General features: G+C 38.7%; 1 protein-coding gene across 8 annotated transcripts in view; it reads left to right on the plus strand.

Annotated features, from left to right (window-relative positions):
• Positions 1–23,047, plus strand: part of RUNX1T1 (RUNX1 partner transcriptional co-repressor 1) — a 120,737-nt gene that overhangs the window by 14,434 nt on the left and 83,256 nt on the right. For 3 of the 8 annotated variants that reach the window (XM_061448121.1, XM_061448122.1, XM_061448120.1), the window contains exon 2: positions 5,380–5,552. The exons of 4 other annotated variants lie outside the window; for them this stretch is intronic. In XM_061448121.1, the coding sequence (XP_061304105.1) occupies positions 5,465–5,552 (88 nt within the window). In that variant the 5' untranslated portion in view covers positions 5,380–5,464. Of the gene's footprint in view, positions 1–5,379; positions 5,553–20,178; positions 20,365–23,047 lie in introns of those variants that run through there. One more of the 8 variants, XM_061448127.1, reaches the window with a different exon arrangement.

Consider the following 23,047-nt stretch of genomic DNA (forward strand, 5'->3'; position numbering starts at 1 on the left):
AAAAGTCCTAGGTAAGAAAACTACAGAAACTCATGAGGTGCGTGAAATATTTCTGGAAACTATGATTCACTTTTATTTGGTAAGTGCAGGGTAGGAAATGCAAATGCATCTTCAGCTTAGGCCACTTGGGTTCTAGTTGTAGCCTCAGACCCCTAATGGCACTGAGTGCTGTGCTTTGGAAAATCAGCCACAGTCTTGCACTTTTGAATGAGCTGCTTGTTAATGGTTTGGTTTTTAGCAGTGAAGGTGCACAGCATTGCTGAGTATCTTACTGCAGGTCTCACAACCAATGCTGTAAGACAGGCTTTGAACTACCAGTAATGTTTCTTTTAAGTGTCTTTTGGAAACTTTTGGTGAGTACCTACTCACACTGGAAGTGACATGAGTTAAGTGATAAATATCATGCTTGCTATTTATCTGCCCTATGTGTTTTGAGGGAAAACTCTTGAGCTTCTCCTCAGGTGTACTCTTGGTTTTACTGAGACTACTTTCCTGAATAAAGTAGGCTGCAGGATTATGTGGCTGGTGAATCATGCTGGCTTCTGAATCACTCTTACAAAATATCAGCCTGAAATACTAACAAATAATGAGCACATTGTGCATGGACTTGTATGTTATTTAAAGAATAGAATTTTAAAGCAGCATATTTTGTAAAATGTTTGGTTAAAAACCACTTTGCAATTTACTTCCATCAAACCCGTTGTACCAGGAAAATGCCTCCTTCAGAAAGGAAAAGGTGTCAGTATTGTGGAAGAATATCTGATTTTTATCCAGCTATTTAAGCTCCCTCTTTTCATTGTAAGGAGATCAGCTGACAACAGCAGCAACCAAATCATGTTTGCAGCTGGGCAATTACAGTAGACCCTAAGATCTGCAACTGTCAACCATGAACGCAGATGCCTTCAAAGTTCTGTTTTTCTTCCATGTTGAAGTCGTTGGCATGGAACAGATGCCTTCATTTTGGAGAAACCAACCTCTGGATATAATTGGTTCTTTCTTCTCTTGTCCTCTAGGGACAGTCTCTTGCAGATGAGATTAGATGAGAGGGAAAAAAAAAAAAAACACAGGCACACACGGTCACACATGACATGAAGCAGGAGTTTTCAGGATCCTTCTCTGTTTTGTCACGTGGAACTGTTTTACAGCTGGAAGATTTCACTCCATTTTTAGCACTCTACACACATGATGATGATGCTATATGAAAAATAGAGAAATTAAAATATGTATCTGGCCAAAGTTTATTATTAATCTAGGCATGCTTGTTTAGAAGTAAGACAAGCATATCCAGCCCTTATTTCTTTAGTGCTAAATGTTGACTTCTGCACTATTACTTGATGCCACAGTCTCAGAAATGTAAACTTATATGGCAGGAGAGGCAAAATGGTTTAAAGAACTACTGTTACAGTGGTAGAATCAAATATTTTCAATATAGAATCAAAATATTTTCAAAATGTATTTTCAAAATAGAATCAAGTATTTTCATCAAATGGTTTGCTAGTTGTTAACACAGGAGAGAAGAAGCAAGTACTTAATTTAAAATGTCACCTAGCATACAGGCATTCAATTAAGGAAGCACATTTATAGGAACTTCAGCAGAATTAACTGTGGTGAGCCATTGCTGGGAGTCCTGCAGTAGGGTACTGAAGACACTGTCTTCTTAATGCAGACACCTACAATGGGATGATGGTAATGGGACCTAAAGGCTCTAAGAGAAAGGGAGAATCTGCCTACCTGTGCCCATCAAAGGATTTTGTCAGCCCCTCTCACCTTTAGAATAACAGCTACCGAATCATTGTGGTTTATGTTATTTAGTACTGTTAAAATAAACGAACACCAACTTTGGGTTACCTTAATAAGCTCAGTTGTGAACTGTGACAGTCAGGCAGTGCTATACAAATTGCCGTGGTGTTCTTAGGTAGACTGGGTACCTTCAGGAGAAGGGTGAAGGAGGAGGGATCAGGGACTGTAAACTACCACTGCTGGTACCCACAAGCCTGGAGGTCGGTCATCTTTGAATGTTTTTTCCTCACTTAATTTTTATTTCCTAGCATCAGGTTTTTATATTGTAGTGTAATGTAACAGTCCAGTTCAATCATCAGGTGTAAAATTTATCTAGGCAAATGGATTGGCTGATGAACTTGTAGGAGTGTCGTTGCCTGGAGATGCTGAACCTTTGTAACAGTGTAGGTGGGTCCTACTGGTAGCATATCAGTGACCTGAATCCTGAACTTGCTTGTCAGATTTTAATGTCAACTTCCATATTTTATGTGAGGAGTTTACTAGTACTGTAGTATTTCATCTCTTTTAAAAGTTGAGCAGAAATGTCAGCAGCAATAAAAACTGGCAAGAATTACGTCGGTCCTACCTTGGTCTGAGTAGTTGGTGGAAGGCAATCTGCACCTTAGCCATTTTAGTATAACTACTGGGTGGCTGCAGTGCACTGCTGTTCTTTGTTTCCCGCTGACACCCAGGAGATGGGTGGGTGCAGGAAGTTCATTGGGACTTCCATCAATTAGAAGGAAGCCCAGAATAAACTTAGGTTTCAGCTTTTATTTTCCAGTTTACAGAACTTCAGTGTAACAGTGTGCTGCTTGTAGCATTGTATTTCTGAAGAACCACATAGTAAAGGAAAAATTTAACCATAGAAGTGCTTAGGTGATGAAGGGATTTCTGGCAGTAACTAGGAAGTGCAGTAATGGTTGATTTCATACAAGGCTGATCCTGATATTTGTAGTCTTTACATCCCATTAATTCCTTGAAAGATAAGCTGATACAAGAATGATTTGCCAGGGCCAATGGTTCTTCTAAAAATCTTGGCTCAGGTTATATCCCCTTTCTCTCCACATGCAAGATAAAAGCCCTGTGAATATGAGGTTAACTGAATTCAAATAGAAGACTCTCTCGAGTTATTGCATTCCTTAGAAAATAAATACATTTCTCATATGGTTGAGATTGATCAAAAAAGTATTCTGTATGCCAGTGATTACATTCCCATCTGTGATTAAGGTTTTCTGTCTGCATCTGGTTTTCACATTATATTTCTGTAACAAGAATCCTTTATATGGCAGAGTTCACTCTCTGTATTTTCTATTAGCTGCAGCTTGAACTACTGCACGGATCGCAGATTTACACATGTGGTTTTCATTACTTCATACCATTGAGAAAAAGTAATATTTGTTTGGGAAAGTATGTTTTTCAAAATTTCCATGGTAATACAACATGTTGATCCCTTTTTTATAACACTCTTGTAAGATGACAAATTGTTTGAGGCATTCTACTCTCAGTGAAGTTCAGACTTTAGACAGTTTTGCATGTACATTTGAACAACAGCAGCAGTTTACAATTCGGGAAGCAACAATAAATTTTAAAAAGGAGGTTAGTATAGAATGGGTATAGCAGAATGCATCCATCACTTTGGAAAATGTGGCATATAGAGAAAATTAATGTGGGGCTGAAACAAAGAAGAGTAGTAAGTTAAAGTGATGTCTTCATTGTACAGTGAACGACAGATGGGTAGTGTTATTTTTTTGGTGGTGGTGTAAGAACTTTTTTTTTTTTTTTTACAGTAAGAGGTTTAAAAATCTTTTCCCAGCCATGAAAAAGGAGTATGCTATTCAGCAGACTCAAACATTGAATTGCTATATGTTACATAATTTAACATATTTGATCGTAATTATTTCTAGTGGCCAAATTAGTAAAGGTTAGCAAAACATGAATGCATCTTTACAGATGGTTTCTGTGTATAATTCTGAATCCAAAATATGATGTTAATTTAATGTTCCACTATAAGTCCATATTTCAACCAGATTGTGCTATCATCACTCGGTAGAAAACTTGATGTTTCAATGATCTCAGTGAAATTAATAGGGCCACTCGGTCAGTGAAGGAGTTTTGAGTTTTGGTAGGCACATAAGTTTATGACCATAAAAATCAGGTCAAACAATAATAACAATTCAGGGAATATTGTATGCATTTATGGAAATGTAAAGTATTATGCAAAAGCCTGGACAATTGAAACCCACACAATTAATGATAAGGCACAATTGAAAAGTAAATTTATTGCCTATGAAGAACATGGTTACAACTAGAGAATTTAATCTCAAAACTAATTTTAGAAAAGTAGTTATTGCACCCATGTTGAGAGTCCAGACCACATTTTGGAGATTTTTTTCCAAATGCCAAAGGCAGTTGTCTCATATTGAAAGCTTCACGGTTGCCAAATCCTGCATAAGAGTCCTGCAGTCCTTACAGGCCTCTTGTTTTCACTGAAATTGATAGGATTCAGGGCTGCGTGGAAATGGCCTACCACAAACAGGGAAGAGAAAGGATTTTGAGTGATGAACTCCTTTGTTCTGTAACTTAACTTTAACTTGGTGAGGGTTTGTTTTGATTTGAGGAGGGTGCTTGTTTGTGGAAAAGATAGCAATTTCTAGCACAAACACAGAAGTGAGCTGTTGCAAATGCCCTTGGGCAAGACATTTTTTTGCAGTAAGATCTAGTCCGGGAGAGGGTTGGGGCAGGGTTCTTGGTTAGATGCATGCAGCTGTGTCCAGATCCTTTTGCATGCTTAACTTTATGTCTCAAAATACCTGAATAGTGGATGCAGATTGAAGCATGTACATAACTGTGTTTGCCTGGCTCTGAAAATCTTTCTGCCTTGACATAATTACAAGCCCATGAAAAGCATATTAATGTCTTGAAAAAACTGGCAGTGCTGTAATACAGACTCATACAAATGGCAAAGTATTTGTGTAACCCAAATAAACAGTTTTTGTAGGTGTTGGAGTGGGAGGGAAATTGCCTTTTCAAAAGTGGGAGGGTGATGTGTAAATATATCAATAGCTTTTTGATCTTCCTTTGTTTAAATGTGCTTCCTGTTACGATTTACAAGTCTAAATTAGTATAGCAATACGTAACTGCAAGGTCTCTATTTTTAGTAACCATGTTGGCTTAATAAATCATTCTCTAGAGCTTCTGTTGAACCAGGTAAAGTATGTATTATTTTATATTATATGAATGTATTTAAACCCAAGCATTTTTACAGAATTAGCTTATAGGTATTGTCATGGTGGAATATAAGATGCCCTTAGTTCATTGCTGTCTGTATGTCAAATGTTTTAAATGAGCAGCTTATGAAACGGCCTTTGTCAAAGAATTGATACCGTTTTAAAGTACTGCCTTATATTAACCAAGAAAATGTGGGTAATTGATTTAGAATAGCATTTCTGTCTTACCTTTTTTATTTAAGACTGCTATTATCATGCAAATGAAGGGGTGTGGTGGTGGTGCTTCAAACTGCCTGTGATATCTGCTTTTTTTTTTTTCCTTTTTTTTTTTCTTTTTTTTTTTTTTCTTTTTTTCATTTGTTGTTGTCAATAGAAAAGATTGATCTCTGGGCTGGTGAACATAGTACCTGTCCCAGTCAGAAAAGGAAAGAGGAAATTAGCAGAGCGATTGGTGGAGAATGATATCTGTCAAAAGAAACACTTGGAGAGCACTGAGTTTAGTGATAGGTGACTGCCGGAAAAAAGGGAACTTTGAATTTTGTCAAGGTAAGGAAAAGAAAAATATTTGATTTTGTAATGTGCATACCTTTTAGAAGCTATTTTTAATGACTGTACCTTGCCTTGTAAACTGTAACTAAAAAAGAAATCTTTCCCTTTAGCCTTCAAAGAGTCTGTCTAAATCAATGAAGGTGGTGTCTTCATTTTAATGTCACTTCAGTTCTTAAGTACAGTAATGCCAATAAAATCTGTCAGTGATGACTTTTCTGAAATCTTCCTTAGCTTAAAATACATGTATATGGAAGTTTTAACTGTGCTTTTTACTTCTGGTGAGATATGTGCTTTTCATGTGTCATGTAAATATTACTTGGCTGAGCTGTGAAAATAATGAAGTTCAGCTTCCTGAACTGTGAATTAGAACGGTATTTTTAACCAGGTTAAGGGACAGTTGTAATCACATTGGCAAAATGGTTGCGTTTGTAATTTAGTGGAAGCCTCTGGTAAACTCATTGCATTGGGAATCTGATAAATGGGATTGAGATGATACTGAGAATAAATATTTTTGCTCCTTGTGTGCAAAGATTTTTACCATATTAGAAAAGTAAATCTGCTATGGCAGAACAAAATTTCTAGGTAACCTATGACTCTCTTTCCTGACTTGTAACTACATTACTTCTCCTAAAATGGTGTGTCTAGATGGCAAAAACTAAACTGATTTTAAGTGCTTTCCTGCACTCTGATATTTTTGTTCTCAGTGTTGGACCATTTCGCTTAGGACATAACTTTGACACAGTATGATACCAAAATAAAATGAATAGTGTCTGAACACTCTAGACTCTGTTCCAGTTAGTTGTGAAGGCAGCTAAGCCTTGATCATATCACTAATCTCCTTACCTGAGATATGGTGGCTCATGCTGCTCTGTCTGTGGGGTGATGGAGCACAGCTGGGAGAGCCAGTGGGGTGCTGCACATCACTCATGGCAAGGGGCTGGGGCTGAGGCTCTTTGCACCAGTGTGAACATCCTTTCAAAAAATGAAATCTTATTTAAAATGAATTTGCATTCTAATTCGAGTTCCTAGCTCAGTTTTAAACAAGTAAATGCTTTTCTGGGACCTTCCTCTACACAGTCAGCATTGAAAAAGAATGAATAATCTTAGCAGGGTTTCTTCTTGCATTTTTATTTTGCTAATTTAGCAGTGGTTTAGCTTCTGACTAGTTCTCCTTTTTTCTATCTACTGTCTGTTTTTCAAAGTGTAAGTGTACTCTGTACAGGTGGTTGTTGTTTGGTTTCTTTTACCGTATGGGTCTTCATAAAGGATTTTGAAAATAAATGTAAAAGTAAAGATTGCATGTCTGAAGCATGCAGTGCTGGCATACTAATGGGAAGCTTATTGAGGTTTATTGCTGTCAGAGCACGTGCAAGATAATGGAAATTTCCTACAACATAGACATGTTTTCTAATACTGTCCATTTTTTATAGAAGAAGGAATTAATATGACTGAAATTCACTTCATCCTTATAAAGTCCAAGTGATCTGGTTGTACTACTGAAATATTCATAATGGAAGGGAAGAGCACATTATCTGTCTTGCTAACCGTTGGGCAGGTCAGGCTGCCTCTATCACCGGGGTGCAGGCACATCTCAGCTATTGTGAAGCTGCTGACTCCCTTTCCTGTACAGTTCTGTTTGTGTAGCCTTATACCAAAATAAACACATCCTTTCTATAGCACAACTTACAAAATTGATGATACTGTATATGGTGATGAAGATAAATCCAAAATTGCTTTGTAGTCCTTTATAAAAGAGAGTGATCAGTGGTGTTTAGCAAGTGTTAGATCTTTGGGCATTCCCATTTTGACATTTATTTGAAATGAGGTGACTAGGTAAGGTACCTTTATCTAGCTGTGTTTGTTACACATTCAAAAATTTTAGTCTTAAACAGCCAAGAAGCTCCATACCTAAATGTGGATGAGTGATGAGAGATGAGGCCAGCATTCTTAGAGCTTAACTTGAAAAGGACTTTGCTGTGTCCAGCAAGATTTGACTTGCTATTTGAGACCAAAATGGCAAAATTAAAGCTGTTTGAGTATCACCTCCTTGAAGAGACAGCCTCTTGTAACATTAGACTACCTTTGCTGATGTGATCCTTTTCAAGCATTGTCATCATTGTTTTGCTCTTGCAAAGTCTTTTGTCTAGCTTTTTTATCTTAAAAACAATTGTTTGCTTATGTATGTATCTTATGTATGTACAATGGAAATAATAAACCCCCCTTCTAACATACAACAGATGCAAAATGGGACAAGTGTATTATAGACAGTGAATTGTCATTACACAGCTCACAATCAGATTTTCATCTGTTCATGTGGTGCACACCTGTGGCTTGCTAGCGTTGCTCTTGATTGGAGTGTGAGAGATCCTAATGAAAAACCAAGCCGGGATGACAAGAGGAGACTCCATGGCACACACGGGTTACTTCACACAGTGTAAGAAAGTGAAATTCAAAATACACTGGTTTGGAGAGTCTGCCTCGTGATGAGGAAGCGTGCCTGGATGACTCTGCAAAGGGAGCTGGAGCCCTGCTGCTCACTGCTGCTTTGCAAATACAGCGGTTTATTCTGTAGGTCAGGTTGATTTGGACCAGTTGAGAGCAGTGGCTGATTTCTCCATCTTTACTTTCTGAGCTAGTAAGAGTATCCTGGGCAGGAATACAGCTTTTGAACTACAAAGAAAATAACCCATAATCTATATAAAACGCTGGTGGATGGGGAAGGGAGGAAATTTACAGAGAATAACCGAGTTTGAGAACAGCTGTGTTAAAAGTAGGATGGAAGGGGAATGTGTGTGACATTAGTATTTGTTTTATTTTGAAAATACGATCTTTGAATCCTTTGAGGTGAGCAGAGGACGAACACTCACAATACGATGTATTTATTGGTAAACTGAAACCAGGCACTCCAGCTGGAGCTGAAGTTCCTTTTTCAAAGTGATTTTTCCCCCTGAGTTTGCAGAGTTTGGGTTCTCTCTCTGTTTTTCCCCTACCCCTCTTGCTAATGTACTGTGGCTCTGATAACGTTAATGGGCTTTGCCCCACATGGAGCAGCGAGTGTATTGTACCATTGCTCACTGATCCCAGGTCAGTGTGATGCGTGAAATCAATTTATTTGAATCTCTTTGCCTGTATAGGAATTTGGCGGCGTGCCAGTTGTTTTCATTTAATGTTCTTTGTGTTGAACACAGACAAGCAGGCATGCTTTTGTACTCCTCTTTCTTCTGGGCTCTTCTCTTTTCAGCCAATATTCTATTCTGTGGATTTTTCGGAAAGAAGGAGGAATGTGTTATCTTTTTAAAAAATAATTTTTGTTTAAATAGCCTTTAAAGAGCATAGAAACTAGGTCAGTCACAGAGCAGCCTGTGTAGGGGTTTTCACTGAGTATAGGTAGTAACACCTGCCTTTTCCTGTTTCTTAAATTTGGGGAAAAAGAGAGAAAACATTGGTTTACTTGTCTAATGCCTGGTTCAATGATTTATGTCCTCTTCTAAGACAAAGACTCTTCAAAAATGCTTAAATCAGAATAATTTTATTTCTAAATAAGTGAATGTCTGGCAGTTGGTTGGATGAATCAGAGGAGCTTTTTCATTTTGAGTAATGACATTAAAGTAAGCATTAATTTGGGAATCCCTTGCCTTGTCTTTCTGTCTGTGCCACCCCTCCCGCAGTTAGTTAATATTTTGAATGGCTGGCTGAAGAACAGCTACCTCAAAGTACCCATTTCTTTCCTTTTTTGCTTCTTTTTCTCATGAGAAAGCAAGGTGTATGGAACAGAGCAAGTAATTTGGCCCTTCTTTAAAAAAAAAAAAGGGAGGCAAAGGCACCAGCAGATACTTCCAGAAGGATTTGTTTTAGAGCTTGGTGTTGGAAGCAGGAGTAGAAGCTTCTGTTGATGCTCCAGGCGGTTCGTGCGGAAGTCGATAGCAGAACTGCGGAGCCACGGCGCAGGGGTCAGACTCGTACACATCAGCCCCGTTTCCTTGTTTAATTACCTGAAGAGCAAAACATCCAGGCTGGGAGTGTGTGAAAAGCCAGTATCTCGAACAGCAGTTTGCTGCTCTGACATCCTGCGAGGCCAGCCCCGTCTGTCCGCAAACGTCAGGGCTGGTTCCTGACAGCGGGCTATCTCTGCCGGGCCTGGGTTCCTTCCATTCAGGAGGCATTGTGTGGAAGAGGGTTTGGTCAGGAATTTGAGGTTCCTGCCGGTTCTTCCAGCCTGGCCAACCCTGTGACATATAGGCCTGATTTTTTTTTTTCTTTTAAAGAATAATAATAATAAAAAAAAATTGGCTCTTTTTAGTCTTTCCCTGTATTTCTGGCATTGGTATAATACCGACTGAAACAAAACGTGTGTTAACCCTTTCTCTTCTGAATTTGTGGCTTTCTCCTTTGACTTTATTCTGTCTCCCCTTGTTTGACCTTTTATTTTCAGAGGTAAAATCTTGTGAGGAGCAAATTCTTTCAGGTGGAGTTTGTAGCACACAGCAAATAAACTTCTGAAAACATTTTTTTTTTTTTTTTGTTTAGTGATCATTAACACAATCATCATTCTTGGCATTTTATGTCTTTCATTTTCAGCATGCTTGGCAACATAATTTTTATTCATCCCGTGGATGCAAACCAAACCAATGTTTGTTCTGGCATGGTCTGTTAAAACAGCGGTGGCAGCTATCGGCGCTCCCATTCTCCTTATTCATGAGATTTGCTTAGATGTCCAGCTTGGTGTTATGTTGAGATAGGGTCAGTTATAGTCCTTGCTCCTAATAGCTGCTGTTTGTTGAAGTCACTCATGGGTGCAAAAGGCAGGGCTCTGTGCACTGGTGAGGTTTGGGCCCGTAGATAAAAAGTATTTATTGGCATCTAAAGCTCAAGTTTGTAGCTGAAAGCTAAAATGTTCAGTTAGGTAAAGGTCGTGAATATTTTTTTTACTATTTGTGAAGAATTATGACTTCATGTTTGAATGATAAATGAAGAATATGAATCTTGTTTGGGTTATTTTAATACTTTGGTATATAGCACAGTGCTGTTAGTAGTTGTACTGGCAGAACTTAAGATCACAAGGTACAAGTAATAGAGGGAGGGAACATAATTGGTATGGCTTTGCAGCAGAAAATGAGTGTAGCATGTGACTATTGCCTTTTATTAATGTGGGCAGAAGCTGGTCCAAGAAAGATATTTGTGGTTGTGGGAGTGGAGAGGAGCTGGAAGTTAACTAAGGTTTCATTTTCTTTTGCACTGAAGGCATTTGGTCCAGTCTATAGAGTTACGCCTGCAGTCTTAGAGGACATTTTCATGTGCTAAGGATTTTGGGTACTTTGTAGGTGAGATGGAATAATTTCAGCAGTTACTTATATTTTCTCTGCTAATATTTCATTAGAGTTTTGTAATACAGATTTAAGGATATACTTTTTTTTTTTTTTCTTGCATACAAGCATTGCTACATAAGGGTTCTGGGGACCCTTGAGAGAGAGCCTTCATTGGGAACAGGCAGCTGGAAATTGATAGTGCAGTGGGACCAAAAGAGTCATTATGATCTATTGTGCCACTAATCCTCCATCTAAGAAGGATTTGCAGGGGATGGTGCAACAAAAGAGCTGTTTCAGTGTATCAGTAATCATCTAATAAACTCTTCATATGTATGTAATCCTTCAACTTTAGAATCAGGCCCCCTTCTTCATTATGAACTCCTTAGGTTACTCTGGTGTAAAGGTGCCCTTAAGTAAAAGTGAATTACTTGGACATATAATTTTAAGTCTCTGACATACTGTAAAGAAGCTATAGTTTAAATACGCATTGCTTGTATCTACAGGATGAGGAAAAGATGGTTTATGCATTGCGGTCAGTGTCATTTTCCTGGAGAGTTTGTACATACAGAGGAAATTGTATGTAAGCATTATTAGTTAAACCTTTACAAGTCATGTGTGTCCCTCCTTCCAGTGTTTCACATGCCTTTGTTTTTTGCAGTTCCTAATCTAATAAACTGTCTACAACCTTTGCCCAGTTCAACCAACAGCATAGTAAAAGAAACTTCTCCGGTGACACGTGGTGATGATAATAACCGCGCTGTCTTTTCTCCTATCCATTGGGTGTGGTGTCTAGCTCCTCTTTGAAAATGGCAGAAAATGATAGCCTTTAATCCATGGTTGCCACCTCAAAAATGCCTCAGAGATAATGATTTGAAATCAGTATTCTGTTTGGAAAAAAAATCTTGGGCATCACTGCAAGTCTCTGCTGTGACAGTCTTGCATAAGTGAAGTTCTTGTGGATAACAGTTCTGAACCCGGTTTGGGCTTTATTAAAACTGGTACCTTGCATTGTACCCAAACACTTACTGCTGCTCTTTGCAGATGTTCTCCTAGTGTGAAGTGGTGTAATTTGCTCTTGGTATGAAATTCCACTTCATAATCACCTCTGCATTCTTTTTCTGCTTTTCTGCTGAATGGCTACAACGAAGCACCATGTGGAGTACAACACAATTAGGTAAAATGAAATGATATTTAAAGGCCTGTGTTCCTCAAGGCTCCTCCCCTTTCCTAAAGAAACAAAGATTTTGTATGTTAATTTTCCTTAGCTGTGATGGGATTTCCCTGGATCAGACTAAAAGCACAAAGCTTGTGTCAACACATCATCCTTCCAGGGAAAGTGCTGTGCTCCTCTGATTGCACATTAAGTGGATCCCATTCTGGTCCTGTTTTCTAGTGGAAACCTAACTGACACAGTGTTTGTCCTCCCTGTTAGGAGTTCTGGTTGTTGATCTTTTTTATGTGTTAATTTAAGTGGGTAATATTTTATGGAACTACTCACCATAATGTGAGGACCAAATCTGGGACATCTAGCTTTTGGGGAAGCAGAAGTGGGTGAGGTTGAATGTCCAAGCTAGCAGAAGCAGGCAAGTCACATAGTGGGTTGGAGAAGGTAGAGAGAAGGTGGCACCAGAATGAAGAATATAGGAATAGATGTAGTGGCAGAGAGAAGGTGGAGGGCACTGAATGAAAAAGCAAGAGGAAAACATGATAGGAGGTGTAACTAAGAAAGCAGTGGAAACAAACAAAAAAAATGTTTAACTAAAATCAGTGCCTTCCCTTTGTCACTCGCAAATGATAATGCTTTTCCATCATCAGGGGTTGAATGAGTCTGTGCACTCATTCTGCTGTGTTTCCAGATGCTGAACTGCATTAGAGCAGTTCACTTGGTAATATTGCTTTGCCATTTTAGCAATTACAGGGTCTGACAGTGGGTTGTCCTATTATAACTGTGAGAAAACTCATCCATAACCACTTTCCTGTTAGGACTTAGTTCTCTTCGTGTAAAAAGGTGCCCCCCTGCCTCTATGCCATTAAACCTTCTCATTCATCAGGGTATGTTAAAATACTTGAGGAAGTGGCTTTCTCACCTGGTGCTGTAAAACAAATAATTTAAATGGGGAAATGAATGCTTAGCTGTCCTAGATCTCCTCAGATATTTATTTATGGTCCTCATGCGTTCACTCTTGAAATTACTTAGTAGTTTATGGATGTCATACTAAAATAAAGGCATTAATAGTAAACACTAACATAGTGTACAGTGGTGCTGCTGTGATGTTACCAGCACTACTGTGTGTATAAACACATAACAAGATATGCGGAATGGCTGGGGTTCCAGCCCATTGTAGTGGAGGCCAGTGTAAAGATTTGGCTGCTTGATATAAGAGTAAGCTTTATTTTCTGAATGCTTGTCAGTTTGTTTTACAAGTACAACGTTATCATTATATAATTGAATATAGACATGTATATATTTGAATAATACCATTCTTTAATTTTCCTTATGTATCTGATGACTATTGCGGACTGCAAATTCCTGTTGAAACTCATCTGGAACAATAGCTTTGTACGAAGACCCCTATGAACAAAGCTTTTGTGCTGTTATAAATGTGGTAAATAAGTACAAATTGATCAATATGTGACAAAAGGGTAAAGAAGGGAGGTCAAGAGGTAAGAGTATTTCAATGTAAAACATTTTCGCTGTTAAAAATGGCAGTGGGAACATAAATAAGTAGTTTGTATTGCTGTGTATTTGCTCCACCTGGTGGATTTTCCTGAAAGTGTTTTTAATCCTTGTTAAGGGGAAACTGTCTTTAATTAAATGCAAAAGACAGTACCAAGAATAAAGGCAACTTGTTTGTTTGTTTGGGCTTTTTTTTTAGCAATAGCATTGCCAAAGGAAGGCAGATCTGGGGAAAGAAAAGATGAAAATTTGGTATTTCTCTTGAACACACTTGATCAGTGCAGTAATATCTTATGAAAGCGTAGCATTCCAAATCAGTTAATGATAACAGTTTACTCTTGGACTCATCTAGAGATTCATAATTACAAAGTCCAAATCTATTGCTTGTGGGGTTTGAAAGTGAGGATTTGCTATGACTTCCACCAACCCTAGTTTTTGAAACACTACACCCTCTCCCCCCCCCAATATCAGTGCTAGAGCTGAACCCAGGACACAGTACTATCAAAAAAGAGAGTTACTGTGCTGAAGTGTTACCACTGTACATCAGTGTAAAATCTGTCTGTCATTAAGCTAGCTTTGCAAGCATTGTTTTCTTTGGAATTCGTAAGGACTTGGTTATGCTTTGATCATCTCATTGTTCTCCTTAGGTTATTTTTTTCCTTTAGAGTGTAATGGCTCCCTAACAGAAGGTGAAGTTTAGAAAATAGTGTCTCCATATGCAAGGGATTTGGAGACCTTTTTATTGTCTTTAAAAATGTCATTCATAGTCCTCATTAGCATTTATTGTTGCAAGCGTACAAGCAGAAAATGTGAAATTGGTATGTCATGAATAGCTCCACAGAGCTCTAGAGCCCTGAAATTTTGCCTGCAGTGTGGTGTGGGGCAGGCATTGAGAGAAAGCTGGCCAGATGGCTGCCAGCACAGAGCAGAGCTGCAGGTTTTTGTCTCTGGTGCTGAGAGGAGGGAAAGTTCACTGGAGCATACGCTATCACCCCTTGCGTTTTAACAAAACTAACTCGCCATCAGTCAAAACGGGGAGGTGGTGACATTGAAACAAAAGTTTTCAATATAATGTAACAGTCCTTGTCAAATGAATAAAATATGTTTAGTTAGTGTCACAAATATTGACGTGTTACAAAGAAAAATGCAAGGCTCGAATTTATGGCTTGTGGTAGATACACTTTCACACAAATACGCTCTCACATTATCTTTATTATGAAAATACTATGCATTAAAAAGACATCGATTAGAGGTCAAAACAAGGGTTAATATACTACAGCAGGAGGAGTTTCCCTACCCATGTTAAATGCAAAGTCTGAGCTTCAATTAAAAAAGCAACTGATAGCTTGAAACGGTTTTTTTTCCTTCTTTCTTTCTTCTTCCCCCTTTTTTTTTCTTTTCTTTTTGGATCTTAAAATTTGACCCTATTTCAGCAGGACAAGATATTCTCATCCAGGCTTCTCCAGGTCACACTGAATATTTTCTGTCTCCTGTGTGTGAGACGGCATCTTTGGTATTTTCTGGTGTCCTTTCAGAAATAATATCAAATCAATATCAAATTTTCTGAAGTGCTTCAGTGGTGTCTGTGGTCAGATGGTTTGGTAATATTCTTTGAATCCAGCTAATGATAGAAATTAGCAGTCAATTCTGATTTGCTTTACTCACATTATGGAAAATACTGTATCTAATAAAAATATAAGGCAAAACTTGGTTTAGCCCAGACCAAGTGAAAGAAATAGACACTAACACAGGTACATATATGTGAGTTTGTCCACGTGAGTGTTCTTACTAAAATGTATATGTAGAGCAAAAGGGCATGTGTTCTTTGAGACCTGAAGCCTGCGTTGGCCCTCCCATTCTGAGTCAATTTCTGGTGGAACTCTTCTTCTATGATACATCTTTACATATATTTTCATTATTTTAAAAACTGAAATACACCAGAAATGCCACTGGGATTTCTGGCAATGTTGAACATGAATGAATTATTTTTTGTTGTTCTTTTTTTGATCAGAAAGGAATAGGCAATCTACATTGCTAAGTCTGACCCACAGCCAAACTTGCTTTCATTAAGAGAGGAAGTCTTCTTTAGAGGACTAATTTGTGATTATCCTGTTGAAATAGTATGACTTCTAAGTTTACTTAACTGAAACAAGAGATGGATCCTTTCTCACCTCCACTGAATTTAATCCACTTCTACAGGTAACATGATGAGCAGTTTTTCTTAGACAACCAAGGATAATTTCTTCCCAGCTTAGTGACTCTAGCTCTCAACTGTTGAGGTATTTGTGCAGGTAATTTCAATTAGCCTGTGTTTCACAGAGCTCTGTGTGTTTTAAAGGTCCTATTTGTATTTTTTTTTTTTCCCAAAAAGTCCAGAAAGCCTTGCCAATAAGGAAATGCTTAGGGAAATGTTTACTGTTATCTGGCGAATGTTTTGTGTTGCATGCATTAAGAGCTACTGTTAACAGATAAGCACGTATCTTACTGGAATATCTTAATTCCCTTTCCAAACAAAGAAGTAGGAGTTTAGAAAGAAGTGCCGTTCTTGAATAGCTTGAGCTCTTTTGTGGTAGAGCAGTAAAAACTAGGGAGGTTAGGTACAGTGTCATGGAAAAAGTCACACTGAGGGTACCCATTACAGTCCTAGGTGTACTACTGTTGCACGAGGTGAAGGAGATACTGGGCAGCAAGAAATTAGTGAGCTTCTCCTGAAGGTGTTGCCCTTATTGTACTTTGGTTGGACAATTCATGGAATAAAGTTCAGAAAGCATCCAGAAGTGGTTGTCCCCCGTCCCCCCACATCAGCTCTACAGCTCACACATGAGGTGGGTTTGTCCTGTCAGTGGGATGCCTTAAGAAAACACTAATAGCTTCCAGCTGGGTGGAAAATCAAAACGTTTGGGGGCTGACAAAACTAGCAGATTTGAATTTGAAAGCCCAGCTAATGCCTCCATTTTTATTTACCACTCGCCCATAAAAGATTATTTTCCAATATGTCAGCCTCATTTGGTGGCCAGTGGTCTGAAAGTGAAAGTGGAACAAGCAAGCGGGGAAATCTGGACATTAGTGAGTCCGCCCTTTCAAGCTGGTGTGCCACTTTGTGGAATGGCCTTCCCTGAGATTGGGGGGGTCCTAATGACCATTCATCAATGCTCGTTGGCTGATCATTGAGTGCCTTCTCATTCAGTTTATCAAGTCTTGCACATAAAAAGTCAGAATAAGCATTATTCAGCTTTGTTAAAGCCAACTAGGAGTAAAATGCTCCATTTGAACCCATTTTGCCCTTGGTTTTTCACTTTGTTAATGCAGTCCTGCTTAAATGAGTGCTTTTATTGGGTCTGCTAGAATATCTGAAACTATTAATTCTCTTGTATTGAATAGCTGGTGGCAGGCCAGAGCAGATGGGGTAGAAAACTATTTGGTTGGGTGTATTGCTTTCAATTAGGATCAATGAGGTTTCAGCTCCTTTGAATTAACTCACTTAATACCCACTGTGTGAAGTCACAATGTATCACAACAGTCTGCTATAAGTAGAGCGGGAAGTTGAGAAGTCCTACAGAAAAGCTTTGAGTTAAATTCTTCCTTCACTGTTAATAGAGAGCTTTCATTAACTACAGATGCGTTTCAGTGGACTTCCAGTCCCTGTTATTAAACTAGCCTTGTGCAGAAGGCATTCTCTGCACTTCTAAATAGTGATCGTTTGGAATCTCTCTTTTCCATCAGATCTATGTCTTGGTGACTTTATATCATCCACTGCATAAAAATTATTTTCCCCTTTCACATATACAAGTGTGGAAACTGTTCTGCCTTTTTTACCCATTTTCAAGATATTAAGAGTTGTAGAGGATTCTTTAATATTATTTTGTAAAGTGTTTTGAATGATTGTCAAAGAAGAGGCTGATTCCCACCCAGGAAGGTGTAGCATAATGTACACCATAAAGAAACTGGCTGAAGATTATCTTCTGGGTTTTTCATTCTCTGTATCCCTTTCATTTTGGTATTACAGATACTACCAACTCTTGTGGTACAGTGTGTTAAAACCACTGCCTTTCCTTTCTTAGTGGAGAACAAAACTGTTTTACAGAAAGGGCTGTCCACCTTTGCTTGGCCTGCTAAAATTTCAGACCTTGTGCAAAAACTGTTAGGGCAAGTTTTAAGTGACTGCATTAAAAATGGGGGTGGGGTGGGCAGAGCGAATAAATATCCACAGATATTTATTCAGGGAGGACTGCCAAATGGGTTGCAGCCTGCCTCAGTGTATTAAATAATGAGAGGGAAAAACTATTCATGCAGCTGGCTGCTTGAGAAAATGCTGAAGTAGTCTCAGATGCACAGGCATTCTGTTAGCCCCTTCCACAAGCAGACTTCTAGGTGAGAATCTCCAGGGATCCAGGTTTTGTTGACATGGATCAATTTAAGTGGTAATTACTGTAGTCAGATAACAGCTTAAAAAAGGCTTTTTACACACAGAAAAAAGATGCATAATCACACAGCATATGGAAGTTCAATTTCGTGAGCTGTGGTCTGTGGATTTACAGTGTACTGATATTAAGACCTTCTTTTAAAACTGAATATTGTTCGTTTTTATTAAAATGCGTCACACCTTTGACACGTTACATTCTACTCTGGAGCTGATTCAGGCTGCATCTATGTTGATGAAAGGTTGCACTTCCAACTGTGAAAATGTTTTTCCTTTCATGTAGAGTACAGCATTAAAAAAGAAAAACAACACAGCAAATACAATAGTAACTGACTGGTTTTAAGTAGTGCATCAAATAATAAAAATAATGGTAAATTCTTTAAAGGCCTTGGTGGCCCAGACTTTCCTTCTCTCCCTTGCTTTTCTCGCCTTCCCCCTCTGCCTTTCCCCCCTTTACGAAAGCAGTCTGTCACGAAAACGTTTTCATGTTTTGGTGTTTCTCTTGGGCTCCCTGACACTCAGAAATCCATTAGAGAACTTCATTGCAGTAGATATCTGATGAAGGTGAAGAAAAGACTCACCTCCAGTAGCAGACACGTTGGATTGTCAGTGCCAGGGTGTTCACTGGGGTGAGAGGAGCTGCTTCTTTGCTGCTTTGAGTGTCTTGAATTTGGCAGTCCTGTTAGGAGTCTCCCATTTAAGTGAAGCTTAAGGGTGGCAGCTAGATAGTGTTAAAAAGTTATTGTGGAAATATCAGTAAATGAAGTGACTCATATGCTTTAAGTGTGAAATATTCATGAGTTCAGTCCGGATATTGGAAGGGTTGTTATTTTTTTTTGTGCTTAATTTCGCATGTGTGTCCTTTTCCTAAACAGATCATTATCAGGCTCTGTGGCAGCTAGAGGAAGGAAGAGGAAGGCCTGAAAGCAGAGTTATTTCTGCGTAGCAGAGGCAGAGGATGGCATAACGCAAAATCAGGGGGATGCATAAATAAGTACAAAAGGATGCGTTTTACACGGAGAGAAATGTGGCTGCTGAAGGCCTGACTGAGAATCGCTGCCTTTCTATATGGGTTTAAACATATACTGCAAAGGCAAAGTCAGAACCAGCACCTACGTGTTAACTGCTGGAGAGAAGCATTCTATAGGAAACGAGAGGCTTTTGCAAGTGCTAAATGGGAGGAGAGTTTTGAAAAAGAAGATATTTTTCCTTGTGCCTAGAATTTTGTGTGAAGCTATACGTGCTACAGAAGGCATGCGAGTCAGGCGTATGTTTCTCCTAAGAGGCAGAGATGTTTTACAAAGGACTAAAGAGGGACTGCTGAGAAGAAAATAGCCAGCTTTAGATAAAGCACTGTAACAAAGACTTGTAGTTTTATGTATCATGGTGTCCATTAAAGCTTAATAAGGAAGAGTGCATTGAACCTAGCCAGGCATACGTTATTCATGCGAAGGATAAACATTTAAGGGGTGTGCAAAATCACAAATTGGGAGGACATGATTGTTTAGCTTTTGAAAAAGCTTTACAGGGAAGATTTTGTTTTCATCCCCCATGGATCACGATGAAGGTAAAGGAGAGTAAGCTGCAAATGTTTGGAACATATCAATGCAGGAATCCCAGGGGGTTAAAAGCACTATAGTAAAATAAAAGTGGTCTGCTTTCTAAGTGTGTTCTATTTTACACATGCTACTGAGAATCTGAGAAAGGGAGTGATTTTGATACTCTGTTCACTATAGTAAAACAGCATAATAATGACAAAAGTGTGGGGAGGGGAAGAAGAGGAAGGGGGACTTTCTCATATATATCCTCACGCGTGTTTGAATTTCCAGCTAAATAAACAAACGTAGTCCTATGGTGTGCAAAATTATGGCTGTTAAAGAATGAATTTGTTTCTACTTTTGGAGGAGAGCTGATTGGAAGCAATGCTTTTTTCTTTAATAGTTGTCAGCAAAAGAAAGGGTTAACTTTTAAAGAAAAAAATGAATAATTCAGTGTTTAGCTTATCACTCTGCATTTTAGTTTCTATTCTTTGGTCATCTGGAACTTGGTGTGAAAGGTAGAGTAAAAGGAGTCAGCTGAGGGGAGCCAGGGTTGTGATAATTTGCACACACATCCCTGTCATTGTTCTGCCTGAAGAGACAGGGCTGGGTTCAAGGCCACATGTGCTCCTGTCATCATTCACATTTCTGCTCCAAGTGCAATACAGAGTGTCAGCTCTCCATCTGTCTTTGCCTGGCAAACGCACGCGCCCAGCATCCTGCCTCCAGCTACGCTGCCACAGCCAGTTCTGATGGCCCTCCTCGTTTCTCTCTGTTCATTCCAGAACAGGAGGCACTGAGCCCTAAATAAGCTTGCTTTTAGGAGAGAGCCATTTACAGTGTGGTATATTTTATCCAAGGATGCCTGGTGAGTTGAAATTATTGCAGCTCTTTTGGTTTTAAATGAGGAAACGCTAATTGTTTTTTTTTTGATAGTATTTTTTTTTCCTTGCTCTTTTAATATAGAGGGTGATTTGCAAGCTGATACGGGTATGGAGCGATTGTGGATGCTAATTCTGTTGTGTATATGTTTGGGGGAGGGGAATTTGTGCAAGGGAACTGCCAGAGATGATACTTACAGCAGGACTGGATGTTTCAGTGAAAAGGGATAGAAATAGCAGAAAGTCACCAGCTTTGTGGGTGCAGGTCTCTGCAAGGGGGATCATTTTTAGCGAAGAGAAATGCCGTTTCGGGCTCGCTTTCGTGACTGTCAGCTCTACCTTGAAGCTGCAAACATTTGATCGGTAGATATCATTCACAGCATTCACCCATCAGCTGAATTCTCTCTGTGAGAAGCTGCTTATGTCAGAGAAGTGAAGAAGATTTGTAAAACAAATTATTCCAGCATTGTCCTAAATCGTAGTCCTTAACTGTCACCGGGCAGATCACTGAAATATGTTGATTCAAAATAAAACAATAAAAAACCCCTACTGAATTAGAGGAATTGTCGCGGAGCTGGAAATTTTAATAGGTCGGTTTCCTCAGGAAAATATTATCCTTGGATATTATGATCACTTGTCTGATTGATAATTGTTATTGCCAATGAAAACAGGGCTTCTATGCCGGAAGATTTGTCTGAGGGGTTTTGTGAGATGCTTGACCACAACTGAGTGGATTGAATTTGGTGTGTTTTGTTCGTTTTTTTTCTCCCCCTTTGGTAAGGACTTGAGAAAGCCATGTGCCTGATTATAGCAGCCTGTGTCTCTGGATAAAAAAAGACAGGGCTAGAGATCCTACAGCTGGCTGGTTCTTGTGGATTATTTGGGTAGGACAGGCAGAAGAGGCTACGCTTGATCACAGAGAGTCTGTACACCTCACAGATGGTGTTTTGAAACAGTATCTGCCAGTTTGCTGCAACCACAGTTGCATGTAGGTATTGCCAGTTGTTGGAAAAATGTTTTCCTTTTAGGATTTTTATACACGGTCGTACCCTACTGCTGGTATGTTTGCTGATCCTCTGGTTGTAGCAAGAAAGTGGTCTCTGCTCAAAGCACAAGGCTAAGAGGATTTATATGGTTGAAATATGGGCAAATTAATTTGCATAGATAACAACTGAGGACTATGAAAGGTCAATTTAACCCTTTAAATGTCAAATTTGATTTGCATGCATTACATTCCTGGGAATGTGGTCTTCATTAGAAATATCATGGTAATTCATTAATTTGGAAAACTGCATTCTGTATAATTTGATTCCCCTCCTGTTTCCCTTATATTTTTATGAGACTCATACTCTCTTAATATTTCTGTGTTTTATTAAGATACTTAAATGTAACTAAAATGACACAATCTTACCAGTTTTGATCCCTGTGTGCATTATTTGGGGCTATTGGCAAAACAGTGTTGGAATGCCTAGAGTGGAGGTTTCTGAAAACCTATTAAGCCTTTGGCATTTAAATTACTTACTCTACCTGCTGGTTAAAATTTCATGCATCTTTAATCAAAATGGCATGCCCCACACTCGAGTATGTACAGCCTTATCAATACTTGTTAAGCTTTACCATTAAATAAATCTTTAATTTCCAGCATTCTCTTAGAGCAGTAGCAAGCAAGAAGTGTGTTTTAATGTCAGCTCAGAGTGTTAGAAAACCTTGCACTTGGATACAGAGAATACACTAACAGCTGTGACTGGGAGCATGTGCCAGAATGGAGATACTTGAACAGATCTGACACTTGGCTATTTTTGACACCCATCTGCACTTTTTTACTCTCCTCTAGAATGAACTGCCTCTCAATCTGTTCGCAGCATATTTTAGCCCTTTAATATTGTGGTGGTGTTTTTTTTCAAATGGGCATTATTAGCCATCTGGGGCAGATTTTGTATTTTAAAAGTAAGCACATTATGTACAGGAGATTAAAAGGATGTGTATTTTTATGTAATCTGATATTATGTCATTGCCTTTTGTGTATGTGTGAAGTCTTGATTTCAGAAGCATCCCTTTAGAGATTCTGACATCTGAAGTCCTTCTTTCAGGGAAAGAACAGGAAGTCATAAAGACGGGTTCTGGTTTATGTGTAGTGATAACACTTACACAAACTAAATTTGCCCTTCAGAGACGAACTGCACATACTGTTATAATTGTGACTGGCTGCTCACCTCCTTCCTTCCCTGTCAGGGCAAAGTGACAGCAGTGAGGCTGCCTAATCAAACGCTGTAAAAGTGATTCAGATCTCTGTTAAGGCACTACTGCAACTCTGAGAAAAGTCTCTAGAAAGATAATCCCATTAACATGCAGCTTGCAGTAACCAAGTTAACCATTTTGTCATTCTATGTAGTGAATTCTAGGAAGTGTTTATCTCTAAATAATTGATCCTGGGGGAACAGTGTTCAAATCTAATACCATACACCAGTTTGTCTGATTACTGTGAATGTGTTGTCTCTTTTTATCCTTTTTCCCCCCTCTCCCTTGTTTTTTTTTAAGAACTGTTTATTTCAGACTTTATTTATGAAACATTACAAATCTACCAGTCATTTTATAGTACTTTCAAAGAACAGATGTTGGCCTACAAAATGCTTTATTATTGCCCATGGCAGTATTCAGCATGGTTTCCTT

This window comes from Pezoporus flaviventris, unplaced genomic scaffold (genome assembly GCF_033815535.1).
Source record: "Pezoporus flaviventris isolate CSIRO_AGI_PZ_B2104156 unplaced genomic scaffold, CSIRO_AGI_Pfla_v1 ptg000007l, whole genome shotgun sequence".
In the NCBI taxonomy this organism is placed as follows: domain Eukaryota; kingdom Metazoa; phylum Chordata; class Aves; order Psittaciformes; family Psittacidae; genus Pezoporus; species Pezoporus flaviventris.